The 23,197-nt window shown below is 40.4% G+C and overlaps 1 gene segment (V, D, J or C); it reads right to left on the bottom strand.

The window, feature by feature from the left end:
• Positions 1-578: 578 nt before the first annotated feature.
• Positions 579-21,455, bottom strand: LOC132808825 (Ig heavy chain C region, membrane-bound form-like). The segment is given in 9 exon segments: positions 579-695; positions 835-962; positions 3,796-4,125; positions 4,581-4,889; positions 6,589-6,900; positions 9,994-10,302; positions 20,471-20,526; positions 20,894-21,197; positions 21,326-21,455. Coding segments are annotated over 9 exon segments (1,806 nt in total).
• Between the last annotated feature and the right edge of the window lie 1,742 nt (positions 21,456-23,197).

Genomic DNA, 23,197 nt, shown 5'->3' with positions numbered 1-23,197 from the left:
AAGAGGAAATGTTCTCTAATCATTCTGCCTCTGGAGTGTTCCATCAGGCATATCGTGTGAAAGATGCATTTACATTAGTGGGCGGCATGGCAGCGCAACATTAAACTAAATGACTGGATGAAACACAACCAAACAGAACAAGTGAAAGTATTTGGCTGGGAAAGGAGTAGGATGTGGGAAAATGTATGATTACTGACTGGCCTTGAAGAAAGAATGAAGCAAACTCAAGGTTAGTGCATATTCATTCGAGATTTATTCACCATTTCAGAAAGCATTTTCATCCAAAAAGTTGATGTAAAAGCTAACAGAAGTGAATATAATGGCTGGTTGCCACATTGAGATGAGAACACATACGCTGTGAGGTGGGAATTTTCTGTACATCAGTAACAGTCACAAGAAAGGGAATACAAAGGCTCATCAGAAAGGGTAGGCAACCATTCTGAGTAAGGAACAAATAAAAACAAAACAAATGGGCTTCAAACAACAGGGAAGCTATAAATTCTTCCAACCACAACCATCTCAAAGATATCAAAGTAAAAGCGAAAATCCATCAATAATTGTCTCAGTTACACACTGATAAACTGAAGTGATCTCACTGTTAGAGTCAGCAACAGGACAGATTGTAGATTGGGAATTCAGAGACCTTGATAAGCAGATCAGGAAAATCAAAGGAGTCCACAATTCATTCACTTAACCTGGAAAAGAGAGATAAAGCAATGACGCAGATATTTATGATTAGGGACTTTCAGAATTAGTGTTTATTCAATGGCACACTTAGAGATTTCACAAAACATATTGGGCTGCTTGGCGTGAGAAAGATGTGATTATTCTCACCTTCACCAGAGTGACGGCAGCGCTGTAGAAAATACTCAGGAAGAACAAGGTGATGAACGTGGAAGCAGTTGTCCAGATGTTGCTGTTATCATCCTCATAGTCTTCAATCCAAGTGCGATCTATTGAATCTATGAATATAAAGCCGAGAGAATGCATTTAGATCGTTTATTGATCCAGATCGATCTATGTGCATCCAAGTCATGTAATTAGAGACCATTACATCTTCATAAAGCAGTCAGGTATTTCTCAAGTGTGACTCTTATCTGTATCCATCAGTGCATTATTGACTCTCAGCAAGAAATTACAAATACGAACTGCACATGTTCTTTCGTCATTGTCCATGTCAGAATGTTTTAAATTATTTTTCTTTTAATCTATTATTTAAGGATATTATTATTTGAGGAATGCTTATTACGAATGATTATTTTAATTATATCATTATATTTTAAATATAGGCTGTGACAGCACTTTAGTTGAAAATTGTGGCCATCACTGAATAAAAGTTCAAATGTGATTCTCACCTTTATGTATTGGTGACCAATTGCTTGGCAAATCGTGAATATAAGTGACATCACAGTCAGGACATTGCTTCACATTTTTGTTTGTAGGATCTGTATATTTAGGAATAAGTTTTTGTACATGTGTCCCTTAATTTATTTGACCTACTGCTTGGTGTGTTTGGTTTCCCTTTAATGTTTGTGTATGTGGTTATGAGAGTCTCTTACTTCACACTTGCCCATGTTGGAGTCTGTGCATGTATAAACATATTCCTGTTCCTTTACTGCTGGTGTGCTCATGTGTTTGGGCACCGAAATTTTGGTCTTTTCACATTGTGTAAGCATCATCATGCTAATATGCCATTTTGTTGCTGCCTATGCTTATCTTGTAATGTCTTTGTGTGTGTTCACTTTTCATTAGTGCTATCTCAAATGTGTGCTTATGTGTCTGTTTCAGGTCCTACCTAAACTAGGTTATTTTCATGTTTATGCTTAATAAATGTTAGCATGCAATGTTATGTTTTGATGGATGTTTATATTTATATGATGATGTTTGCTTGTGTGGCAATCTTTCCCAAACCATCTCCTGAGAAGCTTGTTTGTGTTACTGTGTGTGGATGCTTGCTGATGCTTGTGCCCATTCTCCTTATTTAATAAACGCCCCTCTATTTGTTGATCTATGCACTTGTGTGTCTGCATGTGAGACTCTGAATTTGTGTGTACGTGTGACATTGTATACATGCTGATCAATGTGGTTTAAAAATAACTAATTAAGCTGCCTCTGTCATCGTATGTTTGTGATTCTGAAAATGGGAAAATAATGATATTAATATTTATCTCTGTGCACTTACGTGCCTGTATGAGTTGACATGTGGGAGGACATTTTTCGGAATTTGTATCTGTGTGTTCATGCGTGTATGTCTGTACGCATTGTGCTGTATGAATGTATATGTATTCATGCCCATTTGTGTGTTACCGTGTGTCTATATTTCTCATGGTTATGTGTGAGTACCCCTGTTCATTTGTGCAAATAATTTTCTTTCGGTGTATGTGAGTTTTTGTATGAGCTTAGGTGGGTGTTCAAGTACCACTTGCATGTGTGGCTCTGTGCGAGTATGCGTGTGTGACATCTTATCTATATGCACATTTGAGTGTGCACATAAAAACGTGTCTTTAGGTGAGAGCCCATATATGTGTCATTACGTGTGTATTTGCGATCATCTCTCTGTATCTGTTCTTATACCAGACTGCAATTTTTATTATTCTAATTTATTGTTCTAATTTTAATGGATTGCCCATAATTAGATTTGACCTTGGTGTTGTAGGAAACATTTCCCATCATCGTGGAGAGATAAGCATTTTATGAGCAACTCTTCTGTTGCAGTGATAGAATTTCTGTCTCTGAGAGAAAAGGCGTGAGTTCAAATCCCCACTGCCCCAGAGATAACATTTCTGAATATGTTTATTAGAAAATGTCTACTTGTGTTCTGTCTGTGAAACAAAATGATATCAGGTATTCGAATACCAGAATTGATCCCATGTGCTCCAGAAAACTGAGACAAAACTGTGGAATTCAAACCGGGACGATGCAAACACCAGTTTTGGATTATGGGAATCGATGTTAATCATTTGTTAACAGAGCCAAGCATGTCCAACATGTTTCAAAGGTATTATTTTGCATGGAAATGTTCAATCTTTGGACAGTAAGCAAGAAGCTGACTGTTCCTGTTAGTAACTGGGTTACATTACAGAGGACATCAACCATGAAAACTCTGCACAGGGAGCAAGAGGACAGACCATTCATCGTTCCCCTCCCCTCTGCTCCACGACAACTTATCTGTCGATTCTCTTTGGTGTGAAAGTGAAGATACATTCTGTCAACTCATGCGCTGGCGCAAGATCCCTGGCAGTTCCCCAGAAACAAAGGTTACATTCAAACTGTTCTGCACTCTTTACGATTGGTATGTTCCAATCAAATTTAATTTTAAAGTGCCTTAAATTTACATTTCCAATTGGTGCAATGTGGCAGTTGAAAACTGACATGAATTTTGTAAGAATGTCCAATCAGGGGAATCAAGAACACCAAGTTCAAAACTCGTGCTCTACCCTTGACATAAAATGGACAGTGTCAGATTTTGTCACAGAGGGATTTAGGATGGATAAGGGACTTGGTGGAATCCTGCAATGAGTGAGCTTTACTCTGTCTCTGACCCAGGGTGTATCTGAGCAGAGAACATTAACTGCACAAGACACTTGTCCTAGACCTGTTAATAACCCACTTTAACTACACCGATGTAATGTAAGTCAGAGTGAGAAACAACTAATTCAGTATTTACCTCACAACTGGAGGGAAAAGAAACTTTATTACTTCTGTTGAATTATTAAATGCAACTTTGAGATTTTTATTGACATGAATTAACAGTGTCCATCAGTGCAAGTGAAATGTTTACGAAACTCGGTTTACCGCTGGATTTATCGACTGTTCTGTTGATGATCTTCAATGGAATCGCTTCATGTCCCACCACACAGGAGTAAGAAGCACCGCTGGCCCACTCCTCCGCTGTAATGGATAACAGGCTGTAGATGAAGAAGGAAGTGTTGTCACTCTCCGCCATCACCTCGGTGTTCTTGTAGTTACTGGGATTCACCGGCTTGTCATTGTTTGTCCACTTGACGAAGATCTCTCGGGGGGAGAAACCTCTCACTAAACAGGTGAGGGAGAGAAACCTCTGAGCGGAGATTTCTTCTGTTGGTGGCAGGAGGACCGACACTGATGGCTCCAGCGGATTAATCACTGCAGAATATTTGAGACAAATATAAATCAATCAAAAATATCCTGAACCAATATCACAATTTCACTAAATATTAAAATATGCCATTTTTAATTTGGGATTTATTCACTTTCCTTTTCTAAAGGAGCAGTATGGTACACATTCTGTTCAGTAAAAAAAGTAAAGTTTAATGTGAAAGTTGCCTCCATGTTTCCAGCCCACAACAAGGGCATTCTGTCCAACTGTCATTGCTGATGGTGACATCACAACCCAGGTTTCTTCCCACCTTATCTGACTTAATCAGAATACAATATCCTTTGGTCCATCTTTTTCTTAATCAGCTACTTAGCTATCCTGCCTTCAGATGCATCATTAATGCTCCCAACGGTGTTTGTTCATTACCAATCAAAGCCTGCCATTGATGTAACTGGATCTGGATTCCACATGGGATGCTTTGTGTTTTAATCTCACCGCTCACCTTTCTCCTTGTGGATGGAGTCTCTCAGCGGAGTCGGTAGATTCTGATGGTACACCACACATTCAAAAGTAACGCCACTCAGCCAGGCTTCAGTAGAAATGTCTAATTTGCTGATCATGCTGTCGGGATTCTGTCCAGGCTGGTCAGCAATCTCGGATTTCAGAGGCTTCTTTTCTTGTTTCCAGGTCACGTTGACTCCAGAAGGAAGATTGGACACAACGCAGGTTAACGTCACTGTCGCCTCCAGTAAGACTTGTTCTACTGGCGGTGGGAGGATTTTAACGGTGTTAGGGTGGCACTCGGTATCTTCTATGAAACAAAAATCAAAGTCAATGAAAAATGCCCCTTTATGATACAAACACCCAATCTTCAGATTACTTCTTCACAGGGTGAAGACACCACCTTGAAAATGGCAACTCCAACCACTGCTGAAACAATGCTTACTATTGTTGATGTATTTTGATTTGTGAAAGCATTTGTGATTACCTATGACATACCCTGTGTCATTATTCCTAAAGAACACTGGCTTTGTAACAAGTGACACCTGTGAAAAAAGTAAAATCATCGAAGATACCATTATGTAACCCATGGAATTACCTTTCTTTCAGAGTTTATCTCTCGCTTAAGACCATCTATTGATACTTGGGACAAGAGTAATCTGAATATAATGAGCTCAATTCCATGTTCATAACCCTTAGGTGCAAGTGCTGCTGGTCACGCTGACTGCCAAATCACAGCCCAAATTTCGGACAAATTATAATAAATAATAATTATTCTCTTTGCAGAGTTCTAAAGTGTTACAGGAGCGGTGAATATCCATGGAAATTCTGTTCATTATATTTAACGTGATCAAAAGTACTTTGCGTTATTGGTGTGATGTCATTCTCTAATTTATGTCATTGTTCTTCGTGGGCTGAGTTTGGAGTAGATCTGAAAACAAGACACTGAGTACAGCATTGGATATCGAGAAGGACACCCATCTCCTTAAGTCTTTCCCTCCATTCAGTTCGTTCATGACTGGTCTGTACTTTCACTTTATTTACCAAGCTGCATTTTTTAATTTATTCATAGAGCAGGGGAGAAAAAAAAACCAAACAAAAGCATCTTAAATTAATCTACAAATGTGATGGAAATGTACACTAATTTTATAGACATCCACTACCCACTGTGTAAACATCACCACCCCAAACCAGGCTAAATCAGCCTGTCTAGAGTTCCTCGTTCATTCATCCCTATTGGAGCATTCTTACCAGAATTTATTCTCCTCCCTCACCCTCTACTTACAGAGAGCATCTTAAAGAAGCTCAGTGAGATCAGAATGATGCTGGAAAAGCACAGCAGGTCAGGCAGCATCCAATGAGCAGGAAAATCGACGTTTCGGGCTAAAGCCATTCTACTGTCTTCTCCCCACACTAAACAAGAGCCGAACTATCTCTGCCTTGAATATACACAATGGCCTGGTCTCAACAGCCTTCTGCAGCAACAAGTTCCACAGATTCATCACCCTCTGGCTGAAGAAATTCCTCCCCATCTCAGTTCTAAACGGTGCCCGTTTGACCCTGAGACTGTGCCCTTGGGTCCTAGTCTCGCCTACCAGTCAAAACATCTATTCCACGCTCACTCGACGTCAGTCTCTTAGTATTTTTTATGTTTCAATTGGATATCTCTCCAATATCCCCCCTCCACCCCCAAACTTATCCTTGAAGCCACTACCAGGCAAGGATTCAGCACTCTGAATGCCTCTCCCAGCATGGTCAGGCAACAAACTATTTAACAAAGCTCACTGTCTATATATCTATCTTCAACAGAGAGGAAACATGCTTTTCTGACTTGCCAAAATGTTGAATTATGAGCAATTCTAATGTAACACTCAAACTGAAATGAGATACGTGACATGTTGGGAAACGAGAAGCTGTGCCTTGCTGTTTACTACGCCTGATAAATTAGTGTGTTTGATTCACATCAGAGTTCAGAGTGATTTGTAGCTCTCTCAGTATGTGTCTCTTACCCTGGAGTGCGGTGATGTTTTTACTTTGAACGTTCTCTTCATGAGTGACCTGGCAGGTATAGACTGCGCTGTTGTACCATTCACCATAAGGGACCATCAGCCGACTCGTCACCGAGAAGTTCCCGTTCGCCTCACACACGGGAGACGTGAAGAAGCCAGAATCCAAGAGTCGGCCATTTTTCAACCAACTCACGGAGATTGACTTCGGATGGAAATCGATGATTGAACAGACAATGGTTGCAAACTTGCTGCTTGCGATTTCTTCACTGGAGCTCACAGTTAGGAGAAGAGTTGGTGGGAGAGGACCTGTACCTTTAGGAAACACATCGCATAAATTATCTGATGAATTTCATAACAAATACAATCAGTTCTCATATATCAAGGTTTCTTGTGGTTAATGGATACGAGAATCATAATTGTGCAGAGTGCTGGAGAAGCTGGGATCCACACAGAAAGATCAGCAGGACAATGTGAAAGGCTAAAATTATAGGACACAGCAAGGGAGTCAAGGAGGCATAGAAACGATAGGCCGGTAACATCAGAAGGGAGATAGCAACGTTGGATGGTATTCGTTTTAATGACAGAGTCTGATGAACAAGGCAGATGAAATACTGCCATAAATGAGGAAATGATGCGGTTGCTATCACGGAGATATATTGAGAGCGGGGCAGGAGTGGCTATTCAATATTCCAGGATTTAGTGCCTTCAGGCGAGACAGGGAAAGATGGAAAAGGATGGGGGCGGGGGTTTGCGGCACAGAATGTTGCTTCTGTCGCAATTCTGACAAGAGTATTTTAGGCTGTAAAGAGAAATGAAATCATGGATACATCTTCGAACAAAGACAAATGGACAGTACTTCAAAACCAAAATACAGCAAACATAACTACTGGGAGAGCACGATAGACCTTACTATAGGTTCAAAAGACCAAGTGCAAAGACATGGGCAAATTTCAGAGAAATGTTAATTAAATAGGGGAATGAGAAAAGAGGTTTTTGACTTCCTCAGCATAGGCTTGGATATTCATTGTGTCAAAAGTCGAGAGGGAGCACAATTCTGAAAATGCCCCCAGGAGAATATTGTAACAAAGTATGTGTTAATACAGAGAATTTTAATCCAGACCTTGCAAGAAAGGGGTGAACCTGGACTTAACTTTTGGAAATGAAGTCGACCCAGTGGGTAAAACATCAATGGTGGTGCACTTTGCAGACAGTGAGTGTAAATCAGTTGGATTTCAGATTGTACTGCAAAGGAATAGAAATTGTCCCAAAGTTCTGAAAAGGGGAAGGACAATTTTAGTAAGAACAGGTAATGACTTAACCAGAGTGGACTGGAAGCTGACACTTATTGGTAAATCTGAGTCAGAGCAGTGTGACACATTTAAGGAAGAGATAGGAAAATCACAGGGAGGACATTTCCCAGGAAGCCACTGAATGGGACCAAGAATGTAGCGGGCTCTGGACACCAAAGGGCATGGAGGGTGAGATAAAGAGAAACAAGGGAGGCTTCCGGTCTATACTAAATCTCAAAACAGTAGAAATTAGTATGGAGTACAGGACGTGCAAGGGGAAAGGAATTAGAAGAGCAAAAAGGGACCATGAGAAAATAATAGCAGTCAAAATAAAGGAAAATATTTTTAAAAGTTACAGGTTCATTCATAATAAAAGAATTATTTGGGAAACAGTAATGCCCATTAAGTGTTATTATTGGAGTGGAGTCGGAGGATTAGGTTGTGGTCAAAACGAATGTGTTGCGTCGGTGTTCACTAGTAAGACGGACAATGTGGGGACAGAAATCATGGAGGGGTGTTGTGATGTACTTTCCGAAATTAGGACACATGACGTGATGTTCTGTGTTGTCTTGCTGAATGAAAAGTGGTTATATTTCCAGGGCAGATGAAAAGTATACCGAGCGGTTGAGTGATGCAAAGGATGAAATAGTTGGGTCACTGACAATAATTTAGAATTACTGTCTGGCCACAGCAGTTGTGCCAAGTGAGTGTAGATCAGCCAACGTTGCACTGTTACGCAGGACAAAGGAAGGGATAAATAATGTAAACACAGATCTGTCAAGCTAGTCACAGTGGTAGGGAAACTATTGAAAAGTGAAATTAGTCTTCATTTGGAAGATAAATCAACAATTTTCAGCACGGTTTTATTGAGAGAAAGTCATGTGTAACAATTTGATAGTAGTTTTCAGAGAGATAACTTGATGTCCAGATGATAGCAATAATCAGAGCCAATGGGATCCGAGTTATTTTGACAGATTGGATCTCGAACTGGCTGAGTGATGGGAGCAGGGGATAATAGTCATCAGCTGTCTGTGTGACTGGAAATCTATATCTCCTGGTGTTCTGTAGGGATTGGTGTTGATTTCCTTGCTATTTCTCTTACATACCAATGATTGAGACTCAAATTTAGGAGGATTAACCAGTGAATTCACAGATGAAATGAAAACTGTCATGTTGGTAAGTCATGAGCATTATGGCTTTAGATTGCAGGAGGATATAAAAGGGTTGGTTGTATGTGAAGAGAAGTTGCAAATGGAAATTATTCTGGATAAATGTAAGGTGATGTAATTCGGCAGAAGAATCTGTGAGGTATGACATTTTGAATGGTGGAACCCTGGAAAGGCCTGAGGATCTTTGGTGCATGTACCCACCGATCCCCTATAGTACTGTGTCGTCTGGATAAAGAGACTAAGAAGGTGGGAGGATATTTGCTTTTATTAGCCTAGACATTGACAATGAAGAATAGGGATATGATACTGGAACTTAATAGAACACTGGTTAGGCCATACTGAAGCGTTGTGTGCATGTTATCGAAGGAATATGATTACACTGAAGGCAGTATTGATTAGATTTGCCAGGATCTTGCCTGGGTTGGAGGGTTTTAGTTATGAAACTAGATGAGATAGACAGGGGTTTTCCATGGAGCAGAGGAGAGCTAGGGAGAAGATTATCATGATGTCTAGAATTATTTTAGGCATAGACTGGGTAAACTGGATGAAACCTTTCCCCTTGATGGAGAGATCAATGCCTCAGGGGCACAGGGCGAAGCTAAGGCCAGGAGGTTCCAAGTGGATCTCAGGGGAAAACAAAATCAAACAGAGGGTGGTGTTAGCCTGGAGCTCAGCACCTATAAGTCATGTAGAAACTGAGCCCCTCATAATAAGTATGAAGTATTGAGATGCATCCTTGCAAGGGCAAGTCACACAAGGCAATGGATCATGTGCTGGCACATGGGACTGGAATAGTTAGGTGGCTGTTATTGATAGGCGTAAACTGGATGGATCAAAGGGCCTTTTTCCTGTGCTGTATAAGGTGATTCTGTGAAAATGGTTATAAATAATGCCTTATTCATATTAATCCCAGATGCTCTGTTTATCTCAGTTCCCACAATACGTACCACATGGCATTTCTTTGCTCTTGTGTGAGTGTGACCCGCTGTGTTCAACCTCACAGTAGATTTTGCTGGGGCAATCTACCGCTGACCCGGGCAGGGTTAACTGGCTGCTCAGGGTGTAGGTTCCCTTCTTGTTTCTCACTGATGGGTAAGTCTTCAATCCATCCGTGATTAGCTCCCCACCTTTCTTCCAGGTTACCTTGGTGACATCAGGGGAATAGTCCATCACCAAACAACCAAAGATTGTCGAATCGGTGTTGTGCTCCTCACAGGAGGAGAGCAGGCCATAAAGCGTGGGGGGAGATGGTGTCTCTACAATAGAATGACCAATTGAGCATGTTAGTTTCTGTTAATTTGACCTATCAGTTACTCAAATGTATCCTCAGCTGTCACCATTTGCCAGTATGCTCCCGCTGAAGTCTACAGCATAACTGGAGTTTATTTTTGTTTCCTACCAGTTGCTGATCATGATCATTGGTTCCCTCTTTAGAAACATGCCCTCGACCTTGACCATTGCCATATCATTTAGGAAGAAGAACATCCTGATCCCACCCCAGTAACTGTTTGAAGATCTCACCAACTGACACTTTCATTGGATTGCTGTGAAGAGCAGAGAAGTTTCACAAAATACAAACCAAGGAAATGCAGATTCATCGAAATTCTACAGTGTGTGCGACCAGGCCATTTGGACCAACAAGTCCACACCCACCCTCTGAAAAGAAACACATCCAGACCCATTCCCCTACCCTATTATGCTACAGTTAACACTGACTAATGCACCTAACCTCCCAATCACTGAACACAACATTTGCAATTCCCCCTGCTTGTACAGGTTTGGACTGTGGGAGAAAATGCACACAGATATGGGGAGGAAGTGCCAACTCCACACAGACAGTCACCCGAGCCTGGAATGGAACCCGAGTCCCTAGCACTGTGAGGCAGCAGCGCTAACCACAGAACCAGTGTGCCGCCCTACTAGGTACCCTGCTGCTGGAAATACCCAACAGCTGGCAGTACCCCCGGAGAGAAATCAGAGTGAATCATAGAACATAGAACAGTACAGCGCAGTACAGGCCTTTTGGCCCTCGATGTTGCGCTGCTCTGACATACTCACATGAAGCCCATCCCACCTACACTATTCCATGTACATCCATATGCCTGTCCAATGACAACTTAAATGTATTTAAACTTGGCAAATCTACGACCGTTGCAGGCAAAGCATTCCACACCCTTACTACACAATCAGTAAAGAAACTACCTCTGCCATCTGTCTTATACCTATCTCCCCTCACTTTAAAGTTGTGTCCCCTCGTGTTTGCCGTCCCCATACTTGGAAATCAGGTCCAGTGAGCCTTCCTCACTTATCACTGCAAGGCAGAATGTTCTCTCTGGGAGGAAGGTCACTGCAGCAGCAGCAGCAGCAGCACAGGCAGGAGCTGAGCACTGGGACGGGGAGGATGGCTGTCACGGCTGAATTCAGGCCAATTGGCTGGAAGTTGAAACATCTCATTTACAACGATCTGAATTCTGGAGGCCTCTGAAAAATGGAGAACCATTAAGATTCAGAGACTTTGGACTGTTACAGCTGAGTATTTACGTAAATATGATTTGAGAAATGAACAAGTAATCTTTAACTTTAATAACTATCAAATTGATCCGCAGTTCACCACCAAACCTCATCTCTCAGACTAACCACTGCACTTACTCTGCCTAGACCTAAATTTCCACTCACATTGACAAACCCTACCCTGCTATACACCCATTCATGCCCAGAACACACAAGCCCTATCACACAAAACACATCCAAGGCAATCCATATTGGTAGTGTAGCTGAGCAGAGAGATCTCGGTTCCCATGTACATAGATCCCTAAAAGTTGCCAGCCAGTTTGATAGAGTTGTTAAGAAGGCATACTTTGTGCTGGCTTTCATCAATAGAGGGACTGAGTTTCAGAACCACGAGGTTAGGTTGCAGCTGTACAAAACTCTGGTGTGGCTGCACTTGGAGTATTGTGTACTGTTCTGGTCACCACATTATAGAGAGAATGTGGAAGCTTTGGAAGAGTTCAGAGGAGGTTTACCAGGATGTTGTTTGGTATGGCGGGAAGGTTTAATGAGGAAAGGATGAGGGTCTTGAAGCTGTTTTTGTTTGAGAGAAGAAGGTTGAGAGGTGACTTAATTGAGACATAAAAGATAAACAGAGGGTGGACAGTGAAAGTCTTTTTCCTTAAATAGTGATGGCTAGCAGGAGAGGACATAGATGACAGAGGTTGTTTCTTTACTCAGAGAGTAGTAGGGCCATGGAACACACTGCCTGCAACAATAGTACACTCGCCAACTTTAAGGGCATTTAAAAGATCATTGGATAAACATATGGATGAAAATGGAATAGTGTAGGATAGATAGGCTTCAGATTGGTTCCACAGGTCAGCGCAACATTGAGGGCTTGAAGGGCCTGTACTGCACTGTAATGTTCTATATTCTATATTCCAGATGGACATATGATCTCATTTCCTTTCAGTCATTTACACTCCTGCCACCCTGCACCTGGCCCATGGCGAATCTGGCCCTGACTGGACCTGGCACCATCATTTTCACAACCTCTGACAAAAGCCCACTACCCAAGACATGACCTCAGCCCTTGATCACTGACCTCTCATCTTACCCAAGACAACCTGTGCACATTGCATCCTAGCTCCGCTGGCATCTGTGCTTTACAACCTACCATTTTGCCAGACTCCGAGCTTTGCATTTTGACAACACGTCCACCTGTCATTTCATTCCAGTGATCTTCCACCCCCGAAACATCCTGGCACTCTGCCCACCTCTACACAAACCAGCCTGGCATCCTGCCCACCTCTCCATAAACCAGCCTGGCAAAGACAGACCTCCTGCATTTCAGCTCAAACTACCCCTCACCCACCAAGCACAATTCGACCAAATTATCCTGTGACCATTACCATTTACCTTGATGCCACCTTTTGCCAGACAGAGTGCACGCAAGCTTACCCAGCAGCCAGCCAACCAGCCTCCCAGCCCAAACTCTCCCACATGCCCAATCTAGCCCCTCACTTGCTCACCACCTTCCAACTTTAAGCCTCCTCCACCATAAAGTCAGTGAGTCATAAAGTCGTACAGCACAGAAACAGTTCCTTTGGTCCAGCCCATCCATGCTGACCAGAGTTCCCAAATTAAACTCATTCCACTTGCCTGCCTTTGGCCCATATCCATCCAGACCGATCCAGTTCCTGTAGCTGTTCAAATGTCTTCTCAATGTGGGACCGATCTCTGCACTTACCGCTTCCTCTGGCAGTTCATTCCAATGTTTTGGACAGTTACAACATGAAGCCCTAACTCCTGCACTCAGTGCTCTGACCAATGAAGGTACATGCGCCAAACACCTTCAACACACTAGGTACTTGAGACAACGCTTTCAAGAATCGATGAGTCTTGAATCTATGAATTTCTGTGGTGGAGAATTCCAAAAGCATTCACCATTCTTTTGTTGAACAGGAAACAATCAGGTTCAATGTTATCGAGTGTTGGGAAAACTGGTGAGCAGCAAGATTAATGATGATCCCATGAATGGAATAGCCTTCTAGAGAGGCCGAGATGCCTTCTTCAGCTTCCATTTTGCATGCTGACATGTCCCTTCGGCAGCATGTTCCAAAATTGTGATCCTTGAGGATAAGGGCACACATGCATGTAAAGCTTTCCTCCAAATCAGACTTCAGCTTGACTCTAAACTATTTCCCTGCCCGTTTCCTTTTCCTCAATCACAGCCATGGGACTCACTTCCTAACAGCGCTGTGAATGTGCTAATACCACACAAACTTCAGCAATTCAAATAGACTGATGACAACTGGTTTCTCAAGGCGATATAAAAAGTCTGACACTTCCACACCTGTCTAGAGATTCAAACAACCACTGGAAGAATTGAAAATTATTTGAGGCACTTGTGTGTCTACAAAAGATGACATGGTTTCCTTTTTTAAAAATCACACAACACCAGGTTATAGTCCAACAGGTTTAATTGGAAGCAAACTAGCTTTCGGAGTGACGCTCCACCATCACCTGATAAAGGAGCGTCGCTCCGAAAGCTAGTGTGTTTCCAATTAAACCTGTTGGACTATAACCTGGTGTTGTGCGGTTTTTAACTTTGTACACCCCAGTCCAACACCGGCACCTCCAAATCATGGTCTTCTTTTTGTGTGATTTGACTGTGTTTTCACTGAATGAACAGAGCTATTTCTTAATCATATAATAGGAATGAAGCTTCCCTCATTTTTAACAACTGCTGAAAATGTGTTGCTGGAAAAGCGCAGCAGGTCAGGCAGCATCCAAGGATCAGGCAGCATCCAAGGACCCTTCCTGAAGAAGGGTTCATGCCTGAAACATCGATTCTCCTGCTCCTTGGATGCTGCCTGACCTGCTGCGCTTTTCCAGCAACACATTTTCAGCTCTGATCTCCAGTCCTCACTTCCTCCTCATTTTTAGCAAGGCAATCACACATTATATTTCTTGATTCCAGGGAAGTTACAGTGTTAAATTAATGAAATATGATGATTGGGATGTTTCAATTGGAAATTGTCAGAGATTTAAAGTTTACTTTCATGTGCAATTAATTCCAGCCTCATTGTGTCACAGTACTCACAGGAATGTCTTTCAGAAATGGTGTCTCCCTTTGTTATGGGCAGTCGAATCAGTAAATCTGGGATAGTTTTTGCTTGTTAAACAAAGGTGTTAAAGAGTTTTAGCCAAAGGGAGACCTGGGGATTGAGCTCACAGATGCACCAAGATCTAAGTAAGTGGGGGAACAGCTCGAGGGGCTGAGTGCCCTCCTCTTGTTCCTACCTTCCTATCATTGTGTCATTCATTAAGCTAGCACTGGCCGTGAGTACTTTTTATTAAAATATTTCAACAAATTAATTGTTTGACACATGCTTTAAAAAAAAACTTCTGTTGATTATTTGGAACGGGATCATTGACATCCTCTATTTGCGTGATCAAAATAACTTCCACCCAATGACAGCAGCCACTGCACTCTGCAGTGTGTTGTTACTTCATAATAGTTTCTTGTGAAACTACAGCTCGAGATCGGGGCGCTCAAATTCAATAATATCTCTGAACATTCGCAATTTGTTCAAATGCATCTTTTCTCTGAAGAACGTGTTTAATTGAACAGAACTTTTTTCAATGAAACAACAAACTTTAAAGGCTAGAAAACCAAAATAAAGACAGAAACTTCTGAAGAAACTCAGCAGGTCTAGCAGCTCCTGTGGAGAGAAGGCAAGGTTAACCTTTCGCATCCAAAGACCCCCTCTTCACCAAATTGTTTTCATGTTTTTGGTACAAGAGCTCACACCTGTTGAGATAAACAGTGATTACGTTGGCTTGACTCCTGTTGGAAACAGAATTCTTAGCAGAGGTACTGGATGGTCTGAGATAACAATGGAAGACCAACAGAAAAGCTATCACCATCTGCTGCAAGTGTTGGATTCAGCAGAACCCTCACCGTACTGAACTATCAAATTCAGCTACAGCACTGGTTTAATATAAAGTAAAACAGCCTCAGCATAATCTCATCAAATATGCTTTGAAATGATTCATTCTGGATTAGTTATAAATGATATTGTTAGAACAGCAAGTCAAAAGCTGGGATTTCTTTGAGCACTTACTCCATTAACCCCATCTAGCGATGCCCAAAAGCTTGTGAACAAATATTGATCTGGAAAAAGCTGCTAACCACCAAAATTCTGTTTAATATCTAAGAGACACAAGTAAGAACAGCGACTGAATAGATTTCACTGGCCTCTGTGAGTGGAATTCCAACAAACACCCAAACATCTCAATCTGCTTTCTTGCATTGAAGTAACCTGATATGAGATGGTGTTACATACCTCTCTAACAGGTTGTAAGTGAACACAGGCCACCTGGCACAGAATCAGGGACCCTACTATAACTTCACAACAGACCTGAACACAATGAGCTCGACATTATCACGGAGAACATAGCCCACCTGTTTTGACAGTACATAAACCATGTCAGTTATTAACACCTTCCAACAACCAGGGATTGTTCCAGAATGTTTGTACAATGAAAGTAACATTTCAACATTTATCCAAGAATACTTTGACAGCAGCTCCAAATTGTTCAAACTCTATGGGAACTACAGAGGAATAAAACTAGGAATTGCATTGCCATCAATTCACTGTCACTAGATTCCAACCTCGAACTCCCTTCCTCTTTCCCCTGTGATTGTTGCTGCACCAGACGGTCTACTGAGTTTGAAAAAGATTAAAATGTTTTGAAGTGTAATATGACCATTGCCAGTGACATTAAAATCTGATAATAGGTTTTCAAATAATAAGATGCAAAAAAAAATTCTGATTCTACATTGTGCCACGAAACATCTCCTGCATAACTGAGGCACAAAGAAAATATGCAGCATATTTCCCTCTGCCTCGCTCAATCAAATATCTCTTGTTGCCAACAACCAATTTCAGAACTCTTGCTCTCTGCCTTTTGTTCCTGAAACGTTTGTTCTGATTGGAACAACTTAGTCAGGGCTCTCAATTCTGAGGCACCTATTGTATTTCTGGCAGATCAAAGTGGTTTTGAAGCACGAGATGAAATTGAACTGTTTGAGATTCAGGTATCCGAACTGGACAATTTATAAATGGTCAGGACCGTTGACAAGTTAGTCAGAGATAGCACTGAAACAAACTGTACAACAGACTTAATCCTAGAGGATACATTGCTCAACTCCTCACGTCAAATATATTCACTGTAATTGAATATTCATCAGAAGAACTAACCAGTGGATTAATGTGAATGAGAATGTGCTCACAATGAACATAAATAACCACTGAGTTAATAAACTTAATAAGTCATTGCATTTAACAAAATTATTGAGGTGGGAAATATCACCAATTAAAGCACAGATCTGGAGGAAATGGGTTATTCTCTAAATTATTTTTACATATTCTTAAAATATTCCTCAAACTGTGGAGATTTTGCATGCACTGCATAAACAATACTACATTCCAGTGTGGAAAGCATTTCTGTTGAAGGAATTAGGGCAAGGTTATTTTCTTGTTAACTGCTTTCAATGAACTAAAATGTTTAAAAAGGTGTGAATTGAAAACATGCTTCTGTCTGGAGTTGCCCACTTTAACGGATGTCTAAGTAAATGTGGCACTGCTGCCTCACAGATCCAGATACCCAGGCTCGGTTCCAGCCTCGGGTGACTGCCTATGTGGAGTTTACACAATCTCCCCTGTGTCTGTGTGGATTTCCTCCCACAATCCAAAGATGTGCATGTCAGGTGAACTGGTCATGCTATATTGTCTATAGTGTTAGGTGCATTAGTCAGGGATAAATATAGGGTAGGGGAATGGGTCTGGGTGGGTTACTCTTCAGAGGGTCGGTGTGGACTTGTTGGGCCAAATGGCCCGATACATACTGCAGGAAATCTAATCTAAATGATTGCCACACTGAACTGATGTGAATAGATTCCTTCTGATCGCTACATTGCAATAAATTGGTCAAGTATATTAATTAAAATAAATAGTACTCTATTTTCAGTGTCTGAATAAACAATGTGCTCTGTTATCCTCTAGTTCATGTCTTCTGCAAATTTGTGAACTCTGCATCCGCCTGAACACATCGATGTAAAATGAATTCTCTGCGTTTGCAACAAGTACTCCCATGGTTTAAGAGGAGAGTTCCTACAGTATGGAAACAGGCCATTTGGCCCAACAATTCCACACTGACCCTCTGTTCAGTAAGTAGCCCACCCAGACCCATTCCCCCTAATTTATATTTGCCCCTGACTAATGCACCCTAACATACACATCCCTGAACACTATGGCTGTGCTCAATTACACAATCACCTAACCTCCACTTCTTTTGGACTGTGGTAGGAAACCAGAGCGCCCGAAGGAAACCCACGCAGACACAGGGAGAATGTACAAACTCCACACAGGCAGTCACCCGAGGGTGGAATCAAATTTGGGACCTTGGCGCTGTGAGGTAGCAATGCCAATCACTGAGCTACCATGCTGCCCTGCGAGTTCATGAGTGGATTACTTTAATTAATTCAAAATTTGACCTTGGTTACATAACTCACTATAGCAGTTGTTTCCGGAAGAATGACTCTTCAGTTGATATTTTGATGTAAAATGTAACTATTTATTTAAAATGCACAGATTGGGAACACCTAAAGTACTGTGCAGGTTAAATAATTCAGTTAATGTTTTATTTTTATCCTGCAAATCCATTTTAATCAGGGACATAACAATTAATTAACTCAAGTTATGTGTGAAACTGATCAAAGCAGTGAACCTGATCTGTTCTTCATGGAATTGAGCAGAATTTCCAAATGGGCTTTGCCAATGATCTTTTCCAGCCAGAAAAATATGTATGTCGTGTACAGCGGAATTGAAAGGTGTTTCTTGATCAATTATAGCACAGTCATGGCATTTTTGCTCAAGAGCAAGAACTATTAGAACATTAGACTTTTGAAATTCTATTTATATTTCTCTATGACTTGTAAACTGTTTAAAGACAGACGTTGTGATTTAACTAGATAGTTGAGTTTTGAATTTGGATTGTAAAGCATGGATTAGATTAATCCTTAATTATTTATTTTACGTAAAAATAGCGCCTGAAGGTATCTGTTTTCCCTTCATTTCTAAAACCTTTGCGATTTGCCTTTCACTTAATAATAGACTCTATGAAATTTTAACTCGCATGCTGATTGCATTGAATGAGGAAAGAGCAGTTCACTGTCACCAACCGTGTTAACATTGCAAAAACAATGTAGAAACCAGAAACAGTTTCCCAAATATAACACATTTAATGTTACCCAAGCACAGTCCCTCCTCAACAGATCAACGATCACCAGATCACAACACGGTGTGTTTGCAGCAGAACTAGCTCTGCAAACATTTTCAACAGAACCAAGAACATGATGTAACCTCACAAAAAAACCAAATTGAAGTCTAACAAAGCTGCTCAGAATCAAGCAAAATAGTGATTAAATTGAATAGAAATAACAGGTCATAAAGCAACCTTGTTGGTGAGGGGACTTAACACTTAAAACTGTAACGTTTCTGGCAATAGTTCAATTTACTTCCAACCTGCACACCCTTCCTGATCATGACAATCTTGTGCAGCGCACAGTGGAGTGGGGTTGAAGGCATATATTGATTAATCACTTCATGGTCAAAGCAAAATTACTGAATGGACAAATATTACCACATTATAATTTTAAGTTAGTTTCAATTATGTAATCTGATCAATTCTGCAGTTTCAGATTTTAGTCCCAAATTTTATTTTGAATGAGGCTACTCAAAACAAAATTCAGTTAGTTTACAATTAGAACGGAGTTTTTTTAAAAAATCAATGCATTAAAAACTCGTTTTTTTTCATTTCTCACACTTCCGGGTTTCTGCCTTAAGTTGTTTTTCAGACCGTTACAAATAGATGTAATGTTTTCAATCAAGCAGATAAAAATGTGTCATATAAGTTTAACAAATGCAGAAATGATTCATGAAAAACAAAAGAACTTCACAAATATTGGTTATGAAAAGTATTCCAGAGAGTCAATCTCCTCACCAGAAAGAAAACACCAATTCAGAAAGCATGAAAACGCAGATCAATTTCACAAACTGAATAAGAATCCAATCAACTCAATTCAACAGAATCAAGGAAAATAAAATCAGAATCCAATCAACTCAAAACAACAGATTTGAATGAAACATAATCAGAATCCAACAAATTCAATTCAACAGAATCAATTAAAACAATTCCAAAAGCCAATCAACACAATTCAACAAAACCAAGTAAAAACAGTCAGAATCCAATCAACACAGTTCAACCCAATCAACTAAAACAAAGCCAAAATCCAATCAACTCAATTCAACAGAATCAAGTAAAACAAACTCAGAATCTAATCAACAGAATGCAATATAGCACCTCAAGAAACTTTTATGACAGTTTCTAACCTGCTTGTCATCAACAAAATTAACAAAATAAATGAGATAATATAATCATGGTAAGAACATATATTCAAGAAATGAATAATGATATTTTAGCATATTTTAGTCATGTTTGGTAATATCTTGAACGTCTTTGAATTCTTAGGGTTTGTTGTTGATAATAAAACTCACAGTCAGGGTGTCACTGGCATTAAACATTATTTATAGCTGACTGATTAAGAGACATTAGGTGTTTCAAGTAACCCAGCCACATAGAATGTCCATCTGATCAAAAAAAAGAGATACACCGAGCAACTGACTCCATCATCACCATTTTAACTATTTGCTAAGCATTAACTGAAGTCTATAATCCGTCTGAACAAAAATCAATCCGAACCAAACCAAACTCAGCACAGAATCTGAGTTTCATTTAATTCAGAAATTAGTCACATGAATAGAAAGTTTTTAAAAAGTCACTAAGAATGTTCAAAGTTCTTACCTGAAGTCACAGTCACCATGGTCCCTTGGCCCCAGTCGCCAACTCCAGCTATATCACTGTGGGACACATTGTGCCAAATACTATGACAGACTGTAAACTGTAAAATGCAAATAATTTCTTCACTTCCTCGAAAGCAGTGATTCAGACTCCTCTAAAAATGACTCTGCATTATTTCAGCTTTTACTATTCATTGCATTTTGAAAGCTTGGAATACTTTTCCAGGTTTGGTCTGCATTTAACTTGACAATCAACACGAAGAAGGTAGAAAAAAATTATACATTTGTACAAACTAGCACGACTGGATTGTGTTTAAATTGCATCTCACATTATTTCTCGCTCCTGCCACGGTAGAAATCATCAATTTGAGATAAATCCTTATCAGTGGTTATTGTATGAGGATGTAGCTGTGCACAGCACTGTGACCCACTTGCACAGTAATAGATGGCGGTGTCTTCGATCTTCAGGTTCCCCATGTTCAACGAGAAAATGTTGTTTGAAGTGTCTTTGGACGCAGTAAATCGACCCTTGATCGCTGGTGCATAGTTATTGCTGGATGGATTCTTGTAGCTAACCAGCCACTCCAGACCCTGGCCGGGAACCTGGCGGATCCAGTGCATCCAGTCGCTGCTGAGATCGAACCCGCTGGTTTTACAGGTCAGTTTCAGGCTGCCTTCGGGACGGCCAGTCTTTGCCTCTGGCTGGGTCAAAACAATCTCCGACTGGACACCTTTAAAACAGAAAAGAAATAAACCATGAGCATTAATGCAGATGAAATGATGCCTGAGTCTTTTACATTCCTGAGGTAGACTAACATTGAGACAGTAACAAAGACAGACTTGAACAAAAAACACTCACATGATAAGAAAGTCAGTAATAAACTGAGAAAAATTGTCGACACAATCATTCTGATAACTTCTGGGAAGCGGTTCTGTCAAGATCTTTCTAAACAAAGCCGATCCCGGAGTGTTGAATTACGGTCCAGTGCCTAGGATTTATATGGCCATCGGAAAGGGCAGGCTTACAGCTTCCGCCTGTTGGTTTCCTGCTGGAGGCTGAGACTGGATCCTGGTCTCAGCTTGCACAGCCCCAACACATGGGCTCATGTATTTACCAGGTTACGCTTAAACACGGATATATACACATCTTGGGATATTTATTTTGCTGAATAGCTTCTTTGGGAGTGTTTTCTTTAAATGGTGGAAGTAAAATTGAGTAGCTTCAGGTCTGTTTCACATGATAGTTGCAAGTATTTTGTTTTAAAAAAAATTCATTCGGAAGTTAGCTCCCTTTATTTCTACATTCATTCACAAACAGATAAAACTAAAATCAAAGTTCAAACGTATTACTAGCTAGTAAAACAATTGAGCTTTTATTTCCCAGGACACTGCCAGTCTCTGTCCCACTACAAAATAACATGTAATTCATACTAAACATTTCAAAATTCAATTTAGGCAACTGAATACAGAGCGTGTCCAAAGTGATTCTATTCAGAATATTCAATTAGAAGTTAACTCCCTTTAATTCTACATTCCACCACAAGCAGATAAAGCTAAAAAGAACTTCAATCATGTTATTAACCAACAAAATGAGTGACTTTATTTTTGCTGTCACTCAAAGTCTCTCTCACTTTACAAAATAACATCCCATTTCTAATCTGCGTTTCTAAATTCCATTTAGGCAACCTAATATGGAGCAGGTCTAAAGTGATTATGTTCGGAATGTGAGTGGATGTCACTAAACAGCTTGGACCCGGAGATTAGAAGCACCTCCTTACATTGCAGAATGTCTCTCCTTGCATCTTATTTATCAAATTGCTCTGACCCTAAAATGCATAGTAAAGGAAAGCTGTGTGCCTGCGAAACAAAAAGTGAGTTGGCAGTGATACATAACGCCTAGGTAAACTTTTGAAAGAACATCTAATGAACCAGAACAGGACAGTCCATACGTTTTCTTTTTAAATCCTCAACATCTAAACCTTTGCAGGTAACTGTCTGGGGACATCAGGAGTGTTTGGTTAAATTAGAGAGTATTACAATAATCATTACCACGAATGTAGGTTATAAACAGTACATTTCTCTGTTCACTGATAGCTCTGACAGGGGCAGTTAACTCATAAAAATAAGCAAAAATTCACTGTTACACGACACCAGTGTTCACCATGTATAAAGGGCCCACTCAGTTTTCATGAGATACATGAATCAGAGAATGATGCAACAAGTGATGTGAGTTTGAACCAATTCAAGTTTGTTAATTTACTTTGAGATGATAACAAATGTTACTGCAATGTCTGATTTTGGATCCATTAACTTCATATTCAGGAGCTTTCAAGATACTCAATAAACAGACTGGACTAACCAGAATGTCACTGCATTCACTGTCCTGTTTCTGATAGTCATACAGTGAATGCTGTATTCTGTGACTTTCCTTTTTAAAGAAGAAATGCCAAGTGAAATGTATCCATTGTGAGTAAATGGGAAAATATAGTTTGTTTGGTAGGATTTTACTTTAGTTGATTCATTTTCCCTTTAATCGGCCAGATACAATAGTTGGCAGCAATTAAGCTGACTGCAGAAAAGGTCCTTGAGTTTCAGTTTCATTTACTGGAAGCAGGTGGAGTTTCTGCAGTGGATCAAAGATATTTTGTCTCACTGTTGACCAGTTGGTGGAAAGCAAACTGCAAATCATAACCACTGCCTCTGCAGGAACACATCTACTCAGCAACAATAC

This window comes from Hemiscyllium ocellatum (genome assembly GCF_020745735.1).
Source record: "Hemiscyllium ocellatum isolate sHemOce1 chromosome 40 unlocalized genomic scaffold, sHemOce1.pat.X.cur. SUPER_40_unloc_2, whole genome shotgun sequence".
NCBI classification, from domain to species: domain Eukaryota; kingdom Metazoa; phylum Chordata; class Chondrichthyes; order Orectolobiformes; family Hemiscylliidae; genus Hemiscyllium; species Hemiscyllium ocellatum.
Note: the sequence above shows the minus strand (reverse complement) of the source record. Positions and strands in the feature narration are given on the sequence as shown.